Source organism: Musa acuminata, chromosome BXJ2-6 (genome assembly GCF_036884655.1).
Source record: "Musa acuminata AAA Group cultivar baxijiao chromosome BXJ2-6, Cavendish_Baxijiao_AAA, whole genome shotgun sequence".
NCBI classification, from domain to species: Eukaryota; Viridiplantae; Streptophyta; class Magnoliopsida; order Zingiberales; family Musaceae; genus Musa; species Musa acuminata.
The window spans coordinates 42,815,942-42,838,503 of NC_088343.1; the positions used below are offsets into that span (position 1 = coordinate 42,815,942).

At 41.4% G+C, this 22,562-nt stretch overlaps 5 protein-coding genes and 1 long non-coding RNA gene across 23 annotated transcripts; 2 read left to right on the plus strand and 4 right to left on the minus strand.

The window, feature by feature from the left end:
• Positions 1-176: 176 nt before the first annotated feature.
• LOC135615759 (uncharacterized) lies at positions 177-3,786 on the minus strand. The gene is made up of 2 exons (XR_010488136.1): positions 3,294-3,786; positions 177-574 (listed from the first exon to the last, which is right to left on the minus strand). It is a non-coding gene; the product is annotated as an uncharacterized LOC135615759 (long non-coding RNA).
• Positions 887-2,976, plus strand: LOC135615757 (uncharacterized). The gene is made up of 2 exons (XM_065114678.1): positions 887-1,799; positions 2,040-2,976. The coding sequence occupies exons 1-2, from the start codon at positions 949-951 to the stop codon at positions 2,686-2,688; spliced, it is 1,500 nt and encodes a 499-aa protein (XP_064970750.1). The 5' UTR covers positions 887-948; the 3' UTR covers positions 2,689-2,976.
• A 194-nt stretch (positions 3,787-3,980) lies between the features above and the next one.
• LOC135615758 (dehydration-responsive element-binding protein 2B-like) lies at positions 3,981-8,818 on the minus strand. Of its 3 annotated transcripts, none has more exons than XM_065114680.1 (3): positions 8,517-8,633; positions 5,736-5,785; positions 3,981-5,103 (listed from the first exon to the last, which is right to left on the minus strand). In XM_065114680.1, the coding sequence occupies exons 2-3, from the start codon at positions 5,741-5,743 to the stop codon at positions 4,155-4,157; spliced, it is 957 nt and encodes a 318-aa protein (XP_064970752.1). In that variant the 5' UTR covers positions 5,744-5,785; positions 8,517-8,633; the 3' UTR covers positions 3,981-4,154. The 3 variants fall into 3 exon arrangements, with proteins under 3 accessions (XP_064970752.1, XP_064970753.1, XP_064970751.1); XM_065114681.1 differs by having other exon boundaries at positions 5,736-5,788; positions 8,517-8,614; XM_065114679.1 differs by lacking the exon at positions 5,736-5,785 and having other exon boundaries at positions 8,517-8,818.
• A 407-nt stretch (positions 8,819-9,225) lies between these two features.
• On the plus strand, positions 9,226-10,200 carry LOC103989695 (abscisic acid receptor PYL4). Its single transcript, XM_009408636.3, has one exon. It carries the CDS (start codon positions 9,375-9,377, stop codon positions 10,008-10,010), a length of 636 nt encoding a protein of 211 aa, XP_009406911.2. The 5' UTR covers positions 9,226-9,374; the 3' UTR covers positions 10,011-10,200.
• Positions 10,201-10,714: 514 nt separating this feature from the next.
• Positions 10,715-14,228, minus strand: LOC135581503 (uncharacterized). Of its 16 annotated transcripts, none has more exons than XM_065114691.1 (6): positions 14,108-14,228; positions 13,528-14,046; positions 13,329-13,405; positions 11,934-12,027; positions 11,764-11,831; positions 10,715-11,129 (listed from the first exon to the last, which is right to left on the minus strand). In XM_065114691.1, the coding sequence occupies exons 1-4, from the start codon at positions 14,139-14,141 to the stop codon at positions 11,992-11,994; spliced, it is 666 nt and encodes a 221-aa protein (XP_064970763.1). In that variant the 5' UTR covers positions 14,142-14,228; the 3' UTR covers positions 10,715-11,129; positions 11,764-11,831; positions 11,934-11,991. The 16 variants fall into 16 exon arrangements, with proteins under 16 accessions (XP_064970763.1, XP_064970762.1, XP_064970756.1 ...); XM_065114690.1 differs by having other exon boundaries at positions 10,715-11,611; XM_065114684.1 differs by adding an exon at positions 12,133-12,227 and having other exon boundaries at positions 10,715-11,831.
• Positions 14,229-16,449: 2,221 nt separating this feature from the next.
• Positions 16,450-21,796, minus strand: LOC135615761 (cytosolic endo-beta-N-acetylglucosaminidase 1-like). The gene is made up of 11 exons (XM_065114700.1): positions 21,372-21,796; positions 21,125-21,262; positions 20,929-21,038; positions 20,728-20,839; positions 20,526-20,633; positions 19,755-19,867; positions 18,952-19,033; positions 18,179-18,259; positions 17,970-18,010; positions 17,616-17,751; positions 16,450-17,412 (listed from the first exon to the last, which is right to left on the minus strand). Exons 1-11 carry the CDS (start codon positions 21,771-21,773, stop codon positions 16,690-16,692), a joined length of 2,046 nt encoding a protein of 681 aa, XP_064970772.1. The 5' UTR covers positions 21,774-21,796; the 3' UTR covers positions 16,450-16,689.
• Between the last annotated feature and the right edge of the window lie 766 nt (positions 21,797-22,562).

The following is a 22,562-nucleotide window of genomic DNA, read 5'->3' on the forward strand; positions in this document are numbered from 1 at the left end:
CCGAATACCTTTGTTGAATGGGGACCGGAAAAGAAAAAAGGGTGTGATGTACCTGTCACTAACGTACACGCCAACGTCTTTCTAAATCTAAAGCTGATCCGACCAAAACTGTCTGATGGCTTCCAAGCACCCCACATTTCTTCCAAGCAGAACCCATGCAACAGAAGCTTCAGTAATAGAATAGAATGCGAGTAACGGCAGATGATTAGATCAGAACGATACAGCTTTGCATCGGGAAAGCAGAACAACACAATTTGATCATCCCATCAATCAAGAATATAATCCTAACTTGCCCAGATACATAGGTTAGAATTACTTGTAGGAAATAAGTTGGAAACTTAACAAGTAAGACACGCGTGCCAATTCTGAATGAATAGCATATGCAGAATTAAGTTTCAGAGGTATCTTAGGATGAAGACGCTCACTGGTTTTGTGTGGCCTCCAAGGATGCTTCCTTTCAAGCTTAAGAGATTCAAACTTATCTCCACCACCACCACCTACCCTTGTGGCCAAGGTTAGATAAACAGCATCTCCGAACAAAGACCTAACTGCAGGCACACAACGCTCAAGATGCCTGCAAATTTCAATTAATATTAAGGTTATCTAATCAAATCCTGATCGTGCATTTCCTTTAATGGACCATGTGAAACCAAAAAGAAAAAAAGAAAAACCAATTATGAAAACATGAAGAAGATATATCACAGTATCGATTCTTCTGTCACAGAATGAGATGTTTATTGCTCACACAGTATCGTCTGTATCACCCCAGCCTCCACAAAGAATCTACTTTTATTTCTGATGACTTTATAGGTGATAGTGGGACTGGAATCATGGTTTGGTTTCTTTTGACCTACTGTACCATATAGAAACTCAAGTTCACCACTATATCAACCCCCTTGGAGTTCGTTCGGCACAGGTATCGAGTAAACCAACCAACCAACCTCTTCCATGGCTTCTAATTTTGTTCTCGATGTATGGGGATGGATAACCAATCTTCCCCCATTCTCTCGATGGAGTACAAACACCATGTGCCTCTGCATCTGCACTTCGAAATCGACAAAGACTTCGTTGAAGCTCTCGATCATCAAAAGCCCCCAAAACCAAAACCCATTCGTCTCCTTCACTATCTTTGCAGATTTCCACATGCCTATATCCCTTTGGACCTCAAACCCCATCCCCCTTAAAAGCTCTGCACAAATTTCTTTGACCGAAGCCGAAGCTGTTCATCTTTTCTTTGACATACTAAGCACAGTTTTCAGTTATGGCCCCTCTAAGAGATCCTCCTTCAGGCGCTCTCAAGTAAAAGTCAAAGAGAACTTCAGGGATGTCCTCAATCTTTCATTTCTCACTCTTACTTTTCTGATTTGCATCTATGAAGCCCCGTATGACCTCCGTTGTGGATGTCTCGACACTTTGAGGCTTCAGCTATCGAATCCGACATGCAGAGACGCATTAAAACTTCTCGTACGGATGCTTGGTTCCAACCTCGAGGAGCAATGGATGAGATCATTAAACCTCGGCATGACAAACTGGATGGTAGAGCTTCAGTCTTTAAATCAGTCGGTCAGAGCAATATCACCATTGTTTTCATATGCTCTCTCTGCAAGTGGCCTATGGAAAGTACAGGTATATTGCCCAGTCATAGCCATGAGCCTCGAAGATCCCAGCGCTACCACACAAGACGAACGCTTGCTCTTCTCTTTGAGATATCAGCAGCTCGAAGCTGTGATACAACTTGCCTACAAGGTTATCGTAAAACAAAACTGGATTGACATAGTGGTGGCCGTCGATAACATAAGGTCAGTGAGATACTTCTTCATCTCAGTTCATTCACATTTGTAAATGATTTCCACTGATCAGCTGTTCAGGGGACAAATCCAACATAAGCCTGTTTCTGACTCACCTAGAGCATGTAACGCTGCTCATAGCTAAACTTCCTATTAATACTACATCATACTAAAATCACATCTGACCGCAAGAGTTACTCCAAAAATTTAAGTGATACTGAATGAAAACTCTTGTTCTGTCTGTGCCAGCAGATGTGATGTGATCTCCCTGGTATCCGAGACTCTCATGGATGAGCGAGGCTATGGTTCCGGAGAGAAGCATTTCCCTTCTCGAATATCTCTGCAAGTCACCCCGACCCATCAATCAGATGTGGTGTCGGTTTCGGTAAGCAAATCTTCCGATAACCCTACTCAAGAAATTGGACTCGAAAAGGCGCTTGAAGGGGCATTTGAACCCCCTGGTACTTACCTGGGTCTCAGAGTCTCAACCACAGAAACAGTCACAGTAAGTGTGAAACCTTGGAAATTTGAGCAATCGGTTCATGGAGCCAGCGGCAAGTTGAATTGGTTTCTTCATGATGGGATGAATGGCAGAGAGGTCTTCTCTTCCAAGCCATCAAAGTTCTCACTGCTCCAGCCAAAGGCATGGTTTAGAGATCGATACTCGAGTGTCTACAGGCCCTTCACGAAAGAAGGAGGGGTGATCTTTGCGGGCGACGAGTATGGGGAAAGTGTCTGGTGGAAGGTGGGTGCAGGAGCCTTCGGAAAGACCATGGGGTGGGAAATCAAAGGCACGATTGGCATAACCTACTGGCCCAACAAGCAAAGAAGCTTTTACAGTGAAACAAGGAATTTGCAGTTCAAAGAGCTAATTTATCTTAACCTTCCTAAAGCAGTATAACATCCAAGAGTAATGGAAGAAGCCTATCCCTAACACAAAGAAGCATGTTGCTGGCTCGTAATATGACTACTACCTTTTCCCTTCATAAAACAGCATGGTATTTAGAGCAATGCACCCCATATGTACATCCATAATACTAAGTGCATGTTGGTGTCTTGTGGTATCGGTCTGAAACGACTATCATCAATTACTAATGTGAATTCTGAGCTCATCAAACTGATTATGGGAACACAGTAAGCAACCTTCTGAGGTGCTTCAATACTTTTTATGACACTAATATTATTTTCACTGGTTTACTGACCAAATATTGGTTAATCCTACTGGTGGATAAGAGGATAACAAAAGTATATCAAAGTATCCCCGAGGGAACTTCCATCCGACAGCTAAAAATCGCTCTTTGATGAAGACCACGACTTACCATCATGGGAGGTAACAAATCTTCACAAATCGATCTTTGATGAAGACCACGACTTACCTTCCCCAACTCCTTCAGTTTCTTATTAGGAAGCAACAAAAGATTTAACGCAAACAATGCTTATCAAGACTGAAGGCAGCAGGTCAGTTAGAAATCAGAAGCAGCAGCAGGACGAGCTAATCATTCGCACCTTCTTGGAGAGGAAACCAACGATCTTGGCGCTGGAGCTGGGCAAGCACGGCGGCCAGATCGGTCGAAGGAGCCGAACGACGTGGTCGAAAGGCGAGCCGGCGTAAAGCTGGTCATGTGGGGCCGCGATCTCCGACGAGGCAGGTCGGGGCGTCGCGCTGAAGCCACGGCACGGCCTGCCTGCTCATGCTCGCCCGAACGCCTTGGCAGGAGGAGGAGCCGGACCTCAAATGCAAAGCCCTAAATCTCTTCCTCACCCGTTTAACGAACTCATTAAAACCACCATCCAAACAGCCCGCTGAACACCAAACAACCATAAAATTAGATCCTGTATTTTCACACAAAATTGAATTTCTCCCTTCAATCGGATGATGTGAAAAAATAATAGAAGAAGAGATAATTAGTAAATTTTTACGCTATTTTTTATATAAAAAAAATTATCGGATTTTACCGATCAGAAAAAAATAAAATAAAATATTTATTATGGAAATGATGAACGTATCCATCACTTACCTGGATGCAATTCTCCGTCCCAGAGCCTCCAAATCAGTTAAACATCCGAAGTCTAGGATCAGCACGGTATCCATCAGCCGCCGACGACGACAATCTGTCCAAAGTGAGGACGCAAAGCTACCTCTAACATTGAAACACTAAGTCAGAGCTGCAGTAATTGCATGGTGTCTAAAGCTCATCGAAACAGAAGGCTTTCTTTACTTTCATACCATGTATTACAAAAGAAAAAAACACAAACAAACAAACATCATTACACACAAACGAAAGAAGATTACATGGACATCAAAAGAAAAGAAAAGAAAAAAACAAACAAACGACGACGAGAACCATCGATCTTTTGACTGAAATATCAATTTATGGGGCTCGAAAGGATGTCAGCGTCGAGCATTCCAAATTCTCCAGGCCCATACTCCCAATCATCACCCAACGGCCTTTGGAGACTATCACAACAATCGAATTCCAAAGGAGGATTTTGCTCCGTGCCCCATAATGGCCCTAACACCGTACCATCCGGACTCTGCAAGTCCAGCCCAACGTCTGCAGGAATCATGCATTGCCAGCCTGTGTCCACCGCAACAGCACCAAACTGATCGGGAGCACCATTGTCTGTATCCGTCCCCATCATTCTCAGCATCTCTTCCACGGAGAATTCATCCTCCCGTGGTGATTGACAAAGAAGAAGATCCACACTCGCCTCAGTCGACTGAGTCTCTGGAGCATCAGCTGCTGAAGATGGCCACATATCAGATGCCACATCTTCTTTCAGTTCAATCTTCGGATGCTTGATGTTGTCCGCCCAGGTACGAGGTGCATCCACAGTTTCAGAGCCAGCATCAACCCTTGGAGTTTTGATGCCAAAGTCACACGATACGGAGGCATCGACATCTTCTGAGTTATACGAGGTCGAAGTCGACCCACACGACCCCCTCATCATAGCAGGCAGATTGAGACGAGCCATGGTTCCATACATGGCTCTCGCAGCGTCATCATAGGCGAGAGCGGCTTGGATGGCAGTGGGGAAAGTTCCCAACCAAAGGCGGCTACCTCGGTTTGGTTCTCGGATCTCAGCGACCCACTTGCCCCAGGTGCGCTGTCTTACACCACGATATCTGCAGTGAGGATTCTCTGGCCCTCCTTTGCCTCGCATGCAACCTTTCTTTGATCCTTTGGCAGGTGGTCTCCGAACTCGCTTTTCGGTGTCTGCGGAACATTTGAGCTGCCTATTACGCTCCCTCCACCAAGCAATGGTTTCTGCCACAGAACTAGAACCATTCCTCCCTCTGCGTGCTCTACTCCTCCTGAACGAAAGGGGGAAAACGTGTCAGCGCTTATACAGGACCAGCAGAAAGCCATGATCGAACACTTATCAAACCAAATCATCAACGATGATTGAAACAAATAAGAATTGTCTTTCACGATGCGTGAAAAAAATGTACTCCCAACCACACCCACGGAGGTCAAAAACACAAAAAACAAAAACAAATCAAAAGGCTTTTTTTATTTTCCATTTTATTCCTCTCGTGTTCAGGATTCCTGATCACCACCTGAATGAAGCACCAAACAGCAGGCAAAACACGACAATTTCCTCTGGAAAATGGCCACATTCTGCAAGGCCGGATTTGTTTTCGAGGAACATCATTTGGATCCCGCCTGAAGACTAGTATAATACAACCAAAAGTGCAACGGTTTCCTGTTAGCTCCCAGCTACCCATTCCAGACTAGGAGAAAAACCAGACCTTCCCTCCCATGTAACAAAAAACAAGAAAGACAACTGCGAAGCACTTGTAACTTATGAACACCATTTCCTCTGAACCCACATCTGAATTTATAAGACTTTAGAAAACATAAGCTGGATTCAATTTTGACCATAAAAAAAACAACTGAAGTGAATATAAAACCAGATGCAAAGTGAGAAACAGGCATGTCATACCTAAACATTCTGCAGAATCAATATAACCAAGCACCTGCCGCTCCCGACTTCTACTTCAGCAAATATCATAAGACAAGTGTACAAAATAAGTAAAGCATGTGATCCATCAGAGAGAAATAAACACTTAAGTAGCACGAACCAAAGTCAAAATACATTTCAAATATTTTTTAGCTTCCGAAAATCTGTTTATTCAACCGTTAAAAATAGCAAAACAAATTCAGCAAGCAAACAAAAAACTCATGACCTTGGTACATAAATCTCAACGTTCATTCTGACATTAGTTTCCCCTAAGTTTCTGACAGCTCAATCGTTGGAAGAAAAGAAATTCAATCTGTGTATTTTCAGCATTGAGAAGTACAGGCTACTGGATTCAGAACTAGCATAAACCCTCTCACCCTATGTTCACCATGCTTATACCCTCATGATTTTGATCATCACAACTTTCACACTGAGCCCAAGAAGTAAACGAGGACACACAGGCTACAAAAATGGAACTAATACTACAGTTTCAATCCACTGAGATTAGAGACTGCCAGCCAACTCTCTAGGAAGTCTTAAGGGTACAGATGTTTCGTTGCAGAAAGTCAAATAAACACTCCAAGTGAGACTCCCACCCATGTTTTATTGGATACGAACTTCAAGAAGATTCCAGTGATCAACATATTTCTACCTAGAAAGCGGCAACTTACTAATTTCATCATGGAGAACTTTCTAAGATAAAAGTCAATAACTTTCTCCCAGGATAATCAAGAGTAATATCTATAAAAACTAAATGATGTATCTTCAGAACAACATTCGACTTGATAAACACTCCAAGGGTTTAAGCATCCATTGACAGTGAAGTAACAACCAAACAACAAAATCCAGAACATCTAAGAAATTTCATAGTCTGCCTGATAAGTTTGTGATGTTAAACTTGAGTTATAAACAACTACCGTATCCAATTTGGCACAGCTAAGACCCAAATATTCTCAAATATTCTTAGTTGTTAGAAACATGTCCAGCTTCAGTTGTGCAAAACAACCAAAAAGGCCCAGAAAAACAGAGCATGATAGCGTCCTTGCTGACTCCTAAATCAATGGATCTCTTATGCTTGGTGGCCCTCCCACGTTCAGCTAAGAACATCATATTCCTGCATGTTTTCTTGCTTAATCTGACTACTGACCAACCAATGCTAATTTAGACATCATCAGTGACAAAAGAAGACTACCACATGCACCATCAAATTTCAACATTGTAAAGTTCAGACATAAGAAAGGCAAGACGTAAGGCTAATACATTATAACCTCATCGATGTTGTTGATTAAGCATATTATTGAATCCTTCCTAATAGGTCAAGCTTTAAAGATTTATCACCACCCAATCAAATCTTAATATACTTGAGTCATGAATTTGAGTCCTAAATCTACCCAATGCTTAATATATTTGTTCAGTACCCATTCTTCATATTGGTTGTTCCATACACTCATGTTCCGCTCATTCTTGTCACATGTAAAACCAACTTAATCACGAGATGGAGCTTAAAGCATATATTGGGCCCTTACCTGATAACTTAAGCTTTTGAATTTGTGTTCACTCGATCAAATCTTTGAGAGATATCATGGAGCACCCATAGACCAAATGTCATGATGAATTACAATCAGTAAATTAACTAATCTAACCTTTCCTCTGATATAATCAACTGAACACGCTCATGAGAAGCATGTATGTCTTCTAATCCCAAGTTAGTTGCATCAGAACTCATACTGCCTTATTCATCAATTCTAAATAGATTATGCTTCGGCGGTCATAAAAGTCTTCTGCCATCACCCTGCTTCCATCTCAAACCTCTTGCACATTGCAATAATCCTTGGAAACAAACCCAAAGCAACCAAAATAATTACTTGGAGTCCATAATGGTGTTCGATAGTCTTACAGAAACAATTCATCCAAAAGATTCCACGCTCTATATAGTTACTGGGCAAACAAAACTATAGTTCCCGGACAAAGTGAAACGAAAGGTCAAAGCCTACGTCTCTCTCAACCTATAACATCCCTGTTCCTAAGAAATAAACCTTTAAATATATGAAATCAACATAAGCAACCAAACATGCTCCTCAGACGTTCAAGTACTGGACCGAACTTTTACTTCTAATTTTTACAACATGAAATCAAACGTTCTAATAATAAACATATATCTATTATTCCGTCGTTACCCACCAGGCATCAAATTCCCTTGTACTGCAGAAATCCAACAGAAAAGGAAAGCAAAAGCGACCGAAACCACCGGTCGTTGCCATCAACGTTTGCATGCTTTATCTATGCCAAATTCAGGTGATTCTATGTTCTGATCACGCATCACAGTCGCAAGCAACACTCACTTCGAAAGCAAACCACAGTCAGCACTTCCCAAACAAAGGAATCCATCTTTCTTGATAAAGAGAACTCTCTCCTGAGAGATGCAAAACCCATTTCTTGAGTCCGAAAGCCTTCCGTAAGACCTCAAGAAAACCCACAAGTCAATCGGCCCAACTTAAGTGATCGATCCCCTCCACTGAGGTCGCTAGCTTCTCTTTCGATGCCCAAACCCAAACAACCTCACAGAACAAACGAGAAACCCCAAGAAACCGAAAAGGACCAGCAACCGTGAAAATAAATGGAAACGACCGAAGAGGGAATCAAGGAACCAATCGACAAGGGAAAACCAAACAAGAACCGAGCGCAGAACTCGTAGACCAACCAAAAAATCGAACCAAGAGAGCGCAAGAAACAAGAACAGGATCGTAAAGATTCGATCTATACCTATCGGACTCCACCATCGTCATCACCCCCATCCGTTGAGCTTCCTCTTGGTTTAGGGCCCGCGATCTCTTCCTTCGTGGTTTCCAGATGTTTCTTGGTCTCCAAGAGATGCCAAAGGCGGTGCAAAGATCCTTATATAGGAGACGACGTCTCACGTGGGAGACGACGTGTCGAAAGCTGAGACGCCGTGGCTGGCACGTGTCTGACGAACGTTCCGCGATGGCGTGGCCGATTGCTTGCCCACGAAGGCTTGGATTGTGTATCTGCCCGTACACGTAGACCTTCATGGTAGTGCAACCCACGGGATGGCAGCTCATCATCTGGATCAGCGAGGCAGGAACCACGCGATGTCAAATGGATGGTCAGGATTACTTGGTAATCCTGACCACGTAATTAAGTCAGTGGGTTAGATTAGCTCTCCCAGCCACAAGTAATCCTGACCACATAATTAAGTCAGTGGGTTAGATTAGCTCTCCAAGTCACTCATGGCAATGGATATGTTCGTCCTTATATTATCCTTTATGTTCAAGAGAGCATTTTTTTGCATCCACTTTGGCAGTTTGGTAGAAAAGCTCATGAAATGAGAAAAAGATAATTTGTACAAACATCCAACCGCATGACAAATGACAATTACCGATGACCTATACGAACGCAGCTTAGCTTCGTGTCGCATGACTTACGGCATCCATCAACCAATCTGAGAACCAATCAACCCATTGCTTGCACACCATACAACGCCATTCACTTCCCTACACACCACTATTTATATGGCCTTTCTTCTGCCCAACGGCAACTCCTCCCATTTCTCTCTCTCTCTCTCTCTCGGTGTCACAGATTCGAAGGGAAAGAAGCGAAGCGATGCCTTGTCTTCCTGGAACGAGGACTTGCATCGAACACCAAGAGGAGGAGACGGAGTGGGAGAGGTGTACGGCGCACGAGGTGCCGGAGGCGGTGGCGAGGCACCACGAGCACGCGGTGGGGTTGAACCAGTGCTGCTCGGCGGTGGTGCAGGCGGTGAAGGCCCCGGTGGCGGCGGTGTGGTCGGTGGTGCGGCGCTTCGACCAGCCGCAGGCGTACAAGCGATTCGTGAGGAGGTGCGACGTCGTCGTCGGGGACGGCGACGTCGGCACGCTGCGGGAGGTGAGCGTCGTCTCCGGCCTGCCGGCGGCCACCAGCACGGAGCGCCTCGAGATCCTCGACGACGAGCGCCACGTGCTCAGCTTCCGGGTGGTCGGCGGCGAGCACCGCCTCGCCAACTACCGGTCCGTGACCACGCTGCACCAGGACGGCGGAAGCGGCGGCGGCGGCGGGCGCACGGTGGTGGTGGAGTCGTACGTGGTGGACGTGCCGCCGGGCAACACCACGGAGGAGACGCGGGTGTTCGTCGACACCATCGTCAGGTGCAACCTCCAGTCCTTGGCGCGGACCGCCCAAGGCCTCTCGTCAAGCGCGGCAGCAACAGCGGCGGCGGGAGGGCAACCCATAATTAAATGAGATTCGACGGGCTCTTTCTAAAGCTTTCCCCTTTTCCAATTACCGTCTCTTCGATCTATATTTCTCGAATGCCAGAATACTGTTTCCGATCTGATTCCCCATAGTTGGACTTGCAAGCATAATATCGAATGCCAGAATACTATTGTGCATCAGTTTATAAATATTCAATCAACTTATTCCTGCTTATGAATTAATGAGTGCCCACAAATTGTCCTTAAAAAAGGATCAAAAAGCTGAAGAAGAAGAAGAAGAAGAAGAAGAAGAAGAAGAAGAAATATTGATGTCTTCATATGCAAGTTGGTGGCATTGGATACCTCAGCTTGTGGATTTAAGAGAGAGGACAGAGCAAGTTGGAGCTGCTTCCCTTGATTTCTCCATCAGCTTCCTGTCCTACATCGGTTACTCTCTGGCCATCGGCTTCGGCTTTCTTCTCCTGCTGAACATTATTTCAGCTGTACCGATGAGTGTGATGGCGGACAAGTTGAGCTGCAAGTTGCAAGGCAGCCTTTAATGTCCCTCCCTCACCCTCCTGCAAGTTGAGCTGCAAGTTGCAAGGCCAAGGACGGACTTGTCAACCCTGAAGAAGAAGAAGTGATGAAAGGGAAAGGGAGGATCAAAGAACATAGTTTGCATCGTCCAAATACGACGCATATTTACCTATGACCGATGTGAATAATATTCACAGCGAGGAGGTAATGAATCCACGGAAAGATGCTGGTGGTCCAAATTGGCAGTGGGACGTCGGGAAAGTTTAGTATGTCGGAAGAAGTGGCGGTTCCCATGGGAACAGCTTAAAGCTGCCTTACGTTTGTGGTCTGCACCTCCCCCATCCTTCATCCTTTCCCTGATCTTATTATTGAAACCAAGCTTTTTTAGGTTCGACTCCCGCACGAATCTTGAAGCGTTCGTTTTCTACACGACGCCACGTAGTTTGGACTCCAGCACGAATCTTGCAGCACGAATCTTGAGAGATCCGACCGACACACCCATCTCTCTCTCTCTCTCTCTCTCTCTCTCTCTCTCTCTACCAGAGGCACAAAGTTCTTACTCCCGACTCAGATTAGCATCATAGACAACACCTAAAAGCTGCTCTCCACAGAATAATCCCAGCGTAAGATTCTACAGAGGATAAAACAAGTTATTCTGACGAGGACTCCTCACATATGATTATTAAGTATATCAACATTGCATATCACGAAGATTAAGGATCCATTAGCATAAACACTATGAAAATGCCGTAATGAGTAAAGCTGGGAAAGTCAAGAACCAAGAATTCTTCTACTTTGGCATCAATGAATCAAAACAAAGTTCAAAATATCAAATTAAAAGCATCTATTTACTTCTGTGACTGTAAGGAGAGCTTCAAATACCAAAAGCTCCAACAGGATGAAAGGAATGAACTCCGTTTCACAACATGCACAAGGCTGCATTACTTAGACAAGAGATGGTGTAAATAGAGTGAATGCAGGTATTTAAGCTGACGGTTAATCCTAAACGATCCATCATCATGTCCAACATGCAGATTAAGCATTTGGAAATGGCAAACCAATTGTTTTCAGAGCCTTACAGGATCTCCAGCATCTTCTTGTTTTGCCGTGCCACTAGAACACAACAACATAATAAAACTTTGAGCTTGTGCATGCTGACATAACAGGAAATCATGTAGCTGTAATATACAATGTAGGCTGTGAAGAATAATCTTTAAAATGAGAATATTTGTTCTGTAGCAGAAAACAAAAAACACAATTCTTACCTTTTGATGGTGTGTCAGTTGCTACCATGATACCGAAGCAGTGGAACCACCAAACTCAGAAGGTTCACCTTTTAGATCGGTGTAGATCATGATATCTTGTCACTAAGTTTATCGTCGGATTACAGATATATTACAGAGAAACTTCCATAAATCATAGGACTATAGAATACCTTCGACCGATTCAACGACTGGTACAGACTCCAATATGCGTTAGCCCAAAAGGATTTCTCACTTTCCATATGGCTTAGGAACACCATTTATATACTGTTACAGTCAAAATAAGGAATCAACCCTACCACAAAGCTCCAAAAAAAAAACTTCAATTTTGACCAAAAGTAAGAACTACAAATTTTCAGAATATACTACTACATTATTTCCATTGTATCACCCAACGTGAATCTTCATCGATCATGACTTCCTCGAGGTCCATGTCTATAGTCCACTACTCCCTTTAGACCCATGCCCTGTTTAGGAGTGACCATAAACAATGTGTTCAAAACCTCGATTCTATCTGCTGAGACATCAGATTTGTTGCATACCATCCGAGAAAAAAAAAAACAGGGCTCATAATCAACTTAAAAGTCCTCAAAAGTCAAAGTTAAAGAACCTGCCTATCCAGACTAAGATATCCTAATTGATCGATATAAAGAATTTTTTACACTTACAGAACACCCCAAAATTTCCTAAAAAATAATAACAAGGATGGACCAAAACCTAATATAAATAGGAAACACAGAGACCATAATAACTTCAACTGACTCATTCGAAGGAATGCAAGACCCAAACCTACGCTCAATGTGAGTTTGACACAACAAAAAAAAGTATTAGTGATCATAAAGGTTCTTAAGGAGTTTATCTGATGTTTTACAATGTCAAGCATGCTGTCTTTTTGGATCAAAGAATCTGAAACCCTGCCAGATGACTGGAATGGCAAAAGAATTCCTTTTAGATTAAGAGCCTCAAGATATTCTTTATTTATGATAGAAAAACTAGACCAATGTTCCGATCCTTCTATCAAGCATTTGAAGATATTTTTAGACCTTGAACTTGAAGAAAGAACCAAGACGACGACCTACAATTAGATGTTGATATCTGGAAAACCAAAATATAATACATTAGTCGTAACAAGGTCGAATGCCAACCATCTCAAGTGGCTGCATTCTGGGATTTGCAATCTAAGAGTGACAAAGGAAGCTCACAAGCATGAACAACATGGATTTGGCTATGGGTAGAGAAACACAAAGCTACAAAACTTCCGTCGTTGGATACCTACAAATTTTTTTAGGTGATCTTCCTGTTGTTAGGTTCATTCTCCTAAAGTTTAGTCATCCGAGAACCTAAGTCGCCAAGTCTTGATTCCAGATCATAAACTGTGTTCGATGATATCTCTCTACCAATAATCTTAATAGAGGATCACAAACACTATCAGTGGCATGAGATCAGTCTGTAGCAAACATGAATTTATGTACAAAACATAAATAATCTAAAAAGGAGGCAATTAGTAAACTTTGTCAAATAAAAACTTATCATTTACATTGAAATCAGCATGACCAAATGATAAATACCATAGATGATGATGAGCAATAAATCGAATTCCATCTTTCCCCCCCTTTTTTTTGCGTTTCCATCATAGAAGAAAAGGCTAATCTTCAATTTTCGTCCCCATGATTGTAGATAAAGCATAAAACCAAGAAAAAATAACATCAGTCACTGACAGAATGCATCAAAGACGCGATCTCGACTAGCTTGGTGAACTACTCTCACCTCTCATACGCCTAAGCCGAGCCACCCACTGGTCTTCGGGCACTCGTTCCGCCCAATCCGGAGGGACACCTTGGAACGCGACTCCCCTCATCGCATCGAGGACCCTCGCGGCGTTCTCCGGCGTCAACGGTGCGGACCTTCGCCTCTCGTCCTCCCTGAACGCCGTCGAGATCGACACTTCCCGCTGCCTCACGCTCTCCTCCTCGGCTTCTTCATCCTCCACCTCTTCCACCAAGCCTCCGCTAGAAGCGACAACGCCATCGCCACCTCCGTTCAGATCCAGAGCCGATATACCACTCTCGGCGTCGAGAAAGAGGAAACTAGGGTCAGGGTTCCGAAGGTGGAACAAGGCGCCGCCGTTGGGTCGGATCGGGGAGGCGGCTTCAACGATCCCTCCGGAGGCGACGTCGGAGTTAGAGTTGGGATCGAACCCGTCATCGAAGGCCGAGATCGGGTGGTAGTAGGCGTCGTGGGCGGCAGATCCGTAGTCGCCGTCGTCTTCGTCGTCGGTGGCGTCATCTGAGGACGAGAGGCATTTAGGAGAGTTCTTTGGGGGAAGGACGGAAGGATGAGATGTTACCTCGGTGGGGGTGGAGGCCGTTGGAGATGGACATTTTCACCGATGGAGCCGAAGAGAATGGGAGAAGAGGAGCCTCGGTCGCCGTCGCCACGCCTCTGATCGGAAAAATACTCCCACCGCTCCATTTAGTTACTTATATTTATTTTACTTTGTTTTTGTTCAAGTGGCCCCACCAAGAAGAACCCAAATGCCTTTTTTTTTAAATAAAGAAAAGGGTATATTTTTAATGATTCGAATTTCGAATTTAATTACTACCGCTATGAAAAGAAAGTCCGTATCGGGATTTAGCAATCACGGCATAAAGCAAAATATATATATGACGCATGCAATCGTTATAACACAAAACTAATAATTGGAGGATGACAAACTGATAAAATATTTTGATAGTGATAAATATAAAATAATAATTATATATATTATATTTTTAATTAATTTATGATCACATATTTGAATGCATGAGTTAATTATGTAATTTAAATACATCATTGAAAAAAATTCTCAATATATATATAAATAAATATTATCTCAACCAATGAAATCACTTTTCTCTCTTATCGCTTCCCATTTGAGTTCGTCCCAACGACAACAATTTACTTGTCATTTATTGCCATTATTGTCAGAATAATAACAAAACCTTTCCTCGATAATCTGCACCTACGTCGAAGTTTCTTTCAATATAGATTTCAAATCTATATATCTAAAATTTCTCGGAGCCATGGTAAGAGTCAGAGTCTTCTTCCTCATGACGTACTCGAGTTCTCCTTCTCTCTAGTAACTCTACCATTGTTGCCGATCAACTTTTTTGTGTCGTCGTCACAGAAAGGGCTCTTTCCCCCTCCTTCCGTATTTCAACGACGTGGCTTATCAGATACGCAGAATTTTCCTGTTCTTCATCATCAAATCAGATTCCTTCTTGTGCATTTTTCGAATCTAATCTTAACTAACATATAATATCTCTATCGTCTACCATCTACCATATTATCAATTGGTTCTAAAATTTTTTCAGTGGATCAAAATATCTTTTCAAAATGTTTTCCTCATCTACATCTAACACTTCAAGTATTTTTTTTTAGAAAATAATTATTCATTTCAACTTATATGACTTATATCCATAAATGTAATAACTATAATCCCCTTCAAACTATCCAAAAACGATAATTATGCATTTTGACGAGCATAATTCATTAATCTTATCTTTGGATATGATCTATTAGGCTACATCAATGACTCTCTTAATTGTCCATCGAAAAAGATTTAAATACTAGGAGAATACATCTAAATAATGAATCATAATCATAAGTTATGAGTAGACAATATCATCTTATTCTATAAACAATTCAAACTTTAGTCGTTGACTCCATAGCACTACTAATCTTTTTGTGCAACATTGCAGTATAAGCATGGTCAAAATTACAAACTAACATTATCAATTGCCTTTGCACTCGTATGCAAAATCTTTTATCCACTTATGAAAATAACATAAGTGGGAAGTACTATTATCAATTATATACAAAATCTAAAAGTTATTATAGATGACTTTACTTTAATAGCTCATCTCCTAATGAAAAAGTCATTGTTCATATTTTTAATGGCTTAGGAAAAGAATATAAGGAACTAAAGACATTAATTCGATCACATGACATATCTAAAATGAGAAAAAAGATCATGAAACCAACTATCACATTTTAATTCAATAAAAAATTCAAACGAAAGGATAATCAAAGCAACAAAACTTTAACGAAGGACCGAACAAGATGCCTTTTAGACAAATAAATAACACACCTAACTATTATCCTCCGTTATATTATCAAACCTTCAACCATAATAGTATCTTCAATCTAAACAATGTTCGATCAAGCAATTGGATATGTTTCATGATCAATTAGCTTATCATATAGTTCTACAAATGACATCGATGAGTCACAAATCTAAATTATTGTAGTCAGTTTCTTATAATTTTCTAGGCATTGAGGATATAAACAATGATTTCTTTATCATTAAAAGGATAATCTATTAAATTAAATCATCTATAAGAACTTTTAAATTATATATATATATAATTAATAATAAATATATATTAAATTATTTTAATTAAAATAAAAAAAAATAAAAAGCAAACCATATCAAAAGATATGGATCATAGCTAAAATGAGCATGTTGTTTTGTTGGAGCGTGTTATTTGAAGATCCACAGCAAATATGAGCGTGTTGTCGAAGCATATCGTTCACAAAGTTCTACGATTCTTCACAAACGATTTTATTCACACTCGGAATGCAGAATTAGCGAAAGCTACACCAATCTGCATCACCATCGACTTTATTATCGTCACAACAACAGCACACTGATACAATAGTAGCTCTCGAGATTATTATTATTATTGCTACAACACCTGCAGCACCCTGACACAGTAATAGTAGGAGTTCTCGAGATTATTATGACTGTTACAACACCTGCGGCACCCTGGGACACAGTAGCCGTTCTCGAGATTATTATTATTATTATTATTGCTACAACACCTGCAGCACCCTGACACAGCAGTAGGAGTTCTCGAGATTTTTATTGCAGCTACGACATCATGCAAATCAACCTTCAGAATGCGGCGGCCGCAGTTCAAGAGTCGGAGATTTGTCCAGTTCTTGGCAGCTTCCATCCACACCGCACGGCTGAACGATGAACCTGACGAGACCAACTCCACTGGGAATAGCAAGATGCGATACGTACCAGAGTTCAACTCTAGCAAACCCAAGGAAGCTGGGGCGTGCCTCGTTGCCTCCATGAGTCAATAATTTCTCCACGTGAATGTTGTATCTCGTGAACGACGTCATGTCTCCTTCGTTGAGCTTCCAAGTGATCTTTAGGCTGAGAATTCTGTTTCCATCGAGATCTGTGGTCCATGAAGTATACGAGGGATCGATGTGCCATGCGTCCGCGAGTGGATAACTCATTGGCGTGTTGAAAATTCTGATCTGACCTAATGATGCATGGTAGGAAGAAGGTGAGTCACTTTCTCGGTTTGGACTTTGTTCCATCTCCACGGCTGCATCTTTCAAGGCACCCACGATATAGATGTCAGTCAGCGTGTAGCCAGTCATGGTGAAGGTGCCGCCAAACGGAGTCCAGGTTGAGTCGGCCAGCACGTCTGCCTTCTTACTAATTTGTGGTAGTTTAATGATCTTATCAAACTCAAAGCTTGCAACAGTTAACGGTGGTTGAGAATCATCTTCGATAAGGATGTATGACTTTTCGTTGGTTTCAGACACCAAAACCAGGATTACTCCAAAGAGAGAATTCTCATCTAATCTTACCTGCATGGAAAATAACAAGAAGGTAAGGATCGAGGCCTACACGTAAATGAAAATGAAACTCAGCAAGGTATCAGTTTCAGTAATTGAAGTGACGGGATATCAATTAACCTGCAAGATCAAAGTAGTGCTGCCATTTAAACTACAATGACGGGGAAAGGAACCAATTAAATTACATGTTGCTTGTGAGGAAAGATGAAACTTACAAAACATTTAACCTGCACTGCTTTATCGTCCAGCAGCAGTTGTCCACTGAAGATCTTTATAGAGAAAACAGAGACATCCTCGACACTTCCTTTAACAGTGAGACTTCCTCCTCCAAAGTAAGAAGCGTCCTCAAAACTACCAATTGAGGATAGCTCAATCAAAGGAGATTAAATCTTGAAATTTTACTTAACAAAGATCTTCATATATGGGAAATAAAGAACACAAAGTAACTGTTCTAGTTTCTCACGAGATTATATATATATATATATATATATATAGGACCAAGATTTATGAAATAGAGAAACTAAAAGAATGAACCTTTTGCTTTTGGAAAAGAAAATACTTCAACTTACTCGATGTAAGCTTCCACAGCAGAGCCAACACTAAGAAGTGGCTGTTCCAAAGAATAAAAGAAATTACCTTATAAATAACATAAAATAGATTTGACGGTGCTCCAAAAATGCAATGCATGTAGGCGGAAGAATATTCTACAAGTTACATGCAATAAATTGCTGATGAACATGACAAATTATATGAAGCATGAAGCATAATTATGAGGTACCTGGAAGCCTTGAGAAGATATGTTATTCCAATGGTTATTTGCTACCTGTAATCCTTCAATTGAAAAATGAAGGCCGCGACCCTGGAGAAATATAAGGCTCAGGGTTCAACAATTGCTATCGAAGTAGTAATGAAATAGGCATAATCAAGAAAATCACAAGAATAAATATGCAAAAAAGACCCAAGAAAAGAGAAAAAAAAAACGTTTAATGAATTTAAGCACCATAAATATGAATATCTAGTACAAATATATAATTTTAAATAGTTGATAATGAAAAATACAAGAAGAAATTCAGAGCGAAGCTAGTTTAAGAGTCTATGTCAAAGGAAACAATGTTCTCATGAAAACTTCTTAAAGGATACACTACATATTAGTGGGTCCAAGTGGAGAAAGGAAGAGGCTAAATATGTTGAACTAATTGCTAAATTTCAGTTGAAATCGTAAAGACTAGCAAATTTACTGTCACAATTCCAATTGAATTCATTTTTTTATAAACATGTTTGCTGATAGTAATTTGTGGACGCAGCATGGCATGTCCAACATGATAGCCCCTCATCGTCATAAGCCAAATATATGCAAAGATTGTGTTTTTTGTCATGACACGAATCTCATGCAAAAATCATGTCACTTCAAGCTTCATTATCAATTGTGTTATGCTTGCCATAGAGGAAAAAGATTATATACAAACTATGAAGAAGCGGTATATATTATCCAGTTCAAGAGTCTTCCATCACGTAGCAGAATCAACAAATTCCAATTTTAAAGATGCATACCTGATCAAAGTTCGAGTAGAAGGGTAACACTTTCGGGTAGTTCCGAAGAATTCCCCATGATTGCTCCACAAGGCCCCACCAGCTGCAAAGTTCAATTCGAGTATCTTACACATTACAACACAAATAGAAGCAATATGAATTCTAAAAGCTAGCAACAACCGAGTTATTAAAATCACAAAAAATATACGGTTGTATAAATCTATGACAGTGACGTCATACCAAACTGGTTCGACTCTGCAGAAAGGTATCAACATAAGTTATGCCAAAGAGCGAGTTATTTCGAGCCGCATAAAATTGATGACTTACACCGGTTATTTTTTAATGTGCACCGATTAAAAAATTTCCCATTGGTGCCTTTTAGGTTGACATGCAAGTTTGTCTGAAGAGCACCCTGAAGCCCAGACCATAGGTTCGTAAGCATAGACTGAAAATATTTGTCTTAGGTGTTACTACCTGCAAACTAGCCTTTTAAAACGGGGCCCTTTCTTGATCAGATTTGTTTGAACAAAAGAATTGGATTTCCTTTATAGGAAAACTTGGTAATTGGTATTTCTGTCTATTCGAAATTAGGCCACAAGTAAAACTGATACATGTTGAGCAAACAGATCCAACACAAAAGTTGTGTTTCATTATTCTTATAGTGATTCAAGTTGTAACCTCCTAGGTGACATATATTGTTGGTGCAATCAACTATTTGATTGCGGCCGAAATAATCAAGCTGCTACTTAATAAATGATGCATGGGAGCTCTTTATGACCAAGTAAAACTTCACCGAGCTGGAGATTAAGGTGGAAAGTTCATACCGGTTTTGTGCAGTTTCGAAGTCAGGTCCTTGATTAGTTTCATATACCCATCCTGGAGCAAATATGGTAGCCGAAATATCATGCGTCTTCAGTACGTCGAGGGCTGCATTTGTCTGTGATGGCAACAATAATAAACAAATAAAAGGCCAAAAGAGAATTCATACATGGCATATCGAAAACCTACGTAAAAGAATGTAGACCAAATCGATGATGTATAAGATGAAGTAATAGATGCATATGGATCAACGATGTAGACCAAATCGACAAGCAAAAGCGTATTCCCATGATTCTACTTTTCTGATCATGCCACAAGCAAATAGCTTGACCCAGAAGGCAAAAAAACCTGGTTAAAGGCCCACAGATTTACTCCAATATCATGTATGACAACCCCAAGAATCTGCAAACTTACATGAACTTATATAATCTGTCAAAAATGCTGCGAATGTGCTTTGAATTGTGGAAGAAAGAGACTAAATTAATAGATTCACATCTAGCCGTAGAAGGTTTATAGGAAATCCTTTAGAAATGCCCTTAGCATAGGCACGTATGCTTTGGTTTCTTTTACTATTCTAGCTTTGCATCAATTAATTACAGTAAGGAAGAAAGAAAGAGAAGATATTACTCACAAATTTGCCTAGTGGCAGGCGTACCGAAGTTGTCAAATATTTATGAAGAAATATGACTTGTATAAATTGGATTTCAACCCTTCTTTTTGAGAAATTAGGCAAAATAATCAAAAGCTAGGAGTCTCAGAGCAAGGTGCTAACTTACATTCCACTGTCCGCCACTAAAGGTACCCCTGCCAAAAACATCAATGCCCATGTAGACGTCGAACTTTCTCTCACCCGCAATGCTAGCTGAATCTTCAACATCCGGTTCCTGCAGGGTTTGAAGACACATCTAAAAGCTAAGAAAGAAGAGAAGCAGAGTCAAGATTTCTAGCATGACAAGAAAGAAAAAAAAGATAAGGTACCTCCCACAAATAGTTGACTAAAATACCATCGCACAAATCAAAGAAGGGTTTGTTTTTCTGATTCAGTTTATTTTGAGAGCCTCCCGAACCATCTATAGTTACAGCATCATACCTGGACGATACAACCAAATAAGGCAAGCCGCAAAACATGAGAAGAAAGGAAGATTAAGGAAAAGGAGTGAGTTTGGTGCGGGAAGTGACCATATGACCAAAGATCCGGGAATCTGAAAATGCATAGTACGAGATAGATGATCGACAAACTCCTTCAGGTTATCAATTTGCGTCCTGTCCAGTGTGACTTCCATATTGACCTGAAAGAGTTACTATCATGTCAGCTAAAACATGAAATCAAACTTAGTTCAGGGACCAGAAAAGAAAGATCCAGATCAGGACTAACCAGCCAACCATCAAATCCCAAATGAGTAGCGAGTTCTGTCAGCCGTTCCGCGTACATTCTAGCCGATTCCTTTGTGGAAAGCAAGGTGTCACAGATCTTGCTACCGTCCTCCCCTTCTGTAATGAAAGTTCCTAAGACCTATTTACCGATCCAAATCAGAGGAGGCTAGACACTTGCAACTGTACCGAATCAGCCAATCTACCAAAAGCTAGCGGGAACCAAAGAAGAAGGAAGAGTTCGATGATACCCTGACGCCATGGGTGTGGGCGGCGTTGGTCCAGCACGGCGGCGGCAGCGTGACCAGGTAGTGGGAGAAGTAGACGAAGACGTCCATCAGGTACCAGTGCCAGATGGCGTAGGCGTCGGAGTTGTCTCCGCCCTGCACCAATGCGTCGTCGAGGTACCCGCCCATCATGTCGTGGCAGACGAGGATCCGGCGGCGAGGGGGCAGCGCGGCGGCGGAGGGAGGGAGGGGGACAGAGGAGCGGTTGAAGGGGTAGTGGAAAGAGTTGTGGTAGGAGTCGGAGGCGAGGGCTTCCAGGGTTGTGATGGGGTAGGAGATGGGGATGGAGGGCTGCGTCGGGTTGAAGGGCGGATCCCATGGCCGGGAATCGCCATTCGACCCGCCGATCGATTGTATAGGAGGCATCTCGCGATCGCCGATCTCGTTTCGTTTCTGTTATCGATCTGCTTCTCCCGCCTTCGCTCCCGCTTTATTTATAGAGGACATTGGGCCAAATTGCATATATATCCCTACCAAGCAGCTCTTTCAATATCTACCCTTCTGAAGTGCTGTTTACTGTATATAAATATATATATATATATATATATATATATATATATATATATATATATATATATATATATATATATATATATATATATATATATATATAAGACATAACCTTTTTTTAATTAAAACTCATAATTCTGAAAATATATATTTTGATGGGAGACAAATGATAAAAAGGAGTTTCGTTTAGCTTAATTTGTAGAGAAGTTGAGATTATGGTAGAGTCAATAAAAATAGGAAAAGTTATGTTCTTAAAGCTAAGGAAATGAAATATTAAGAAAAGTATTTTAGAGCTCGAGAATGTGATGGCTTCGATGAGGAGGGAGATAAAATTATGAGGTTGTTGGGATGTCTTCCGACGAACATAACTAAGAAAAAACGATGAAAGATAAAAAGTGAAGAAACATGCCGTATTGACTTTAATGCTACAATTCAAAAAAGGATCATCTCATTATTGAATGACAAAGGAGCAGAGGAATCGAAATAGGTTAACGATAGAGATTAAAAGACCATCCATCCCCGCACCTTCCTTGATCATGCATGGCGATATCCTGCCACGCATAAATCATACCGATTGCAATTGCAGCGGGCATGGCATTTGGAGATATCCCCGCTGGCGAGATGCGTCAAGTTGCTGGGGCCCAT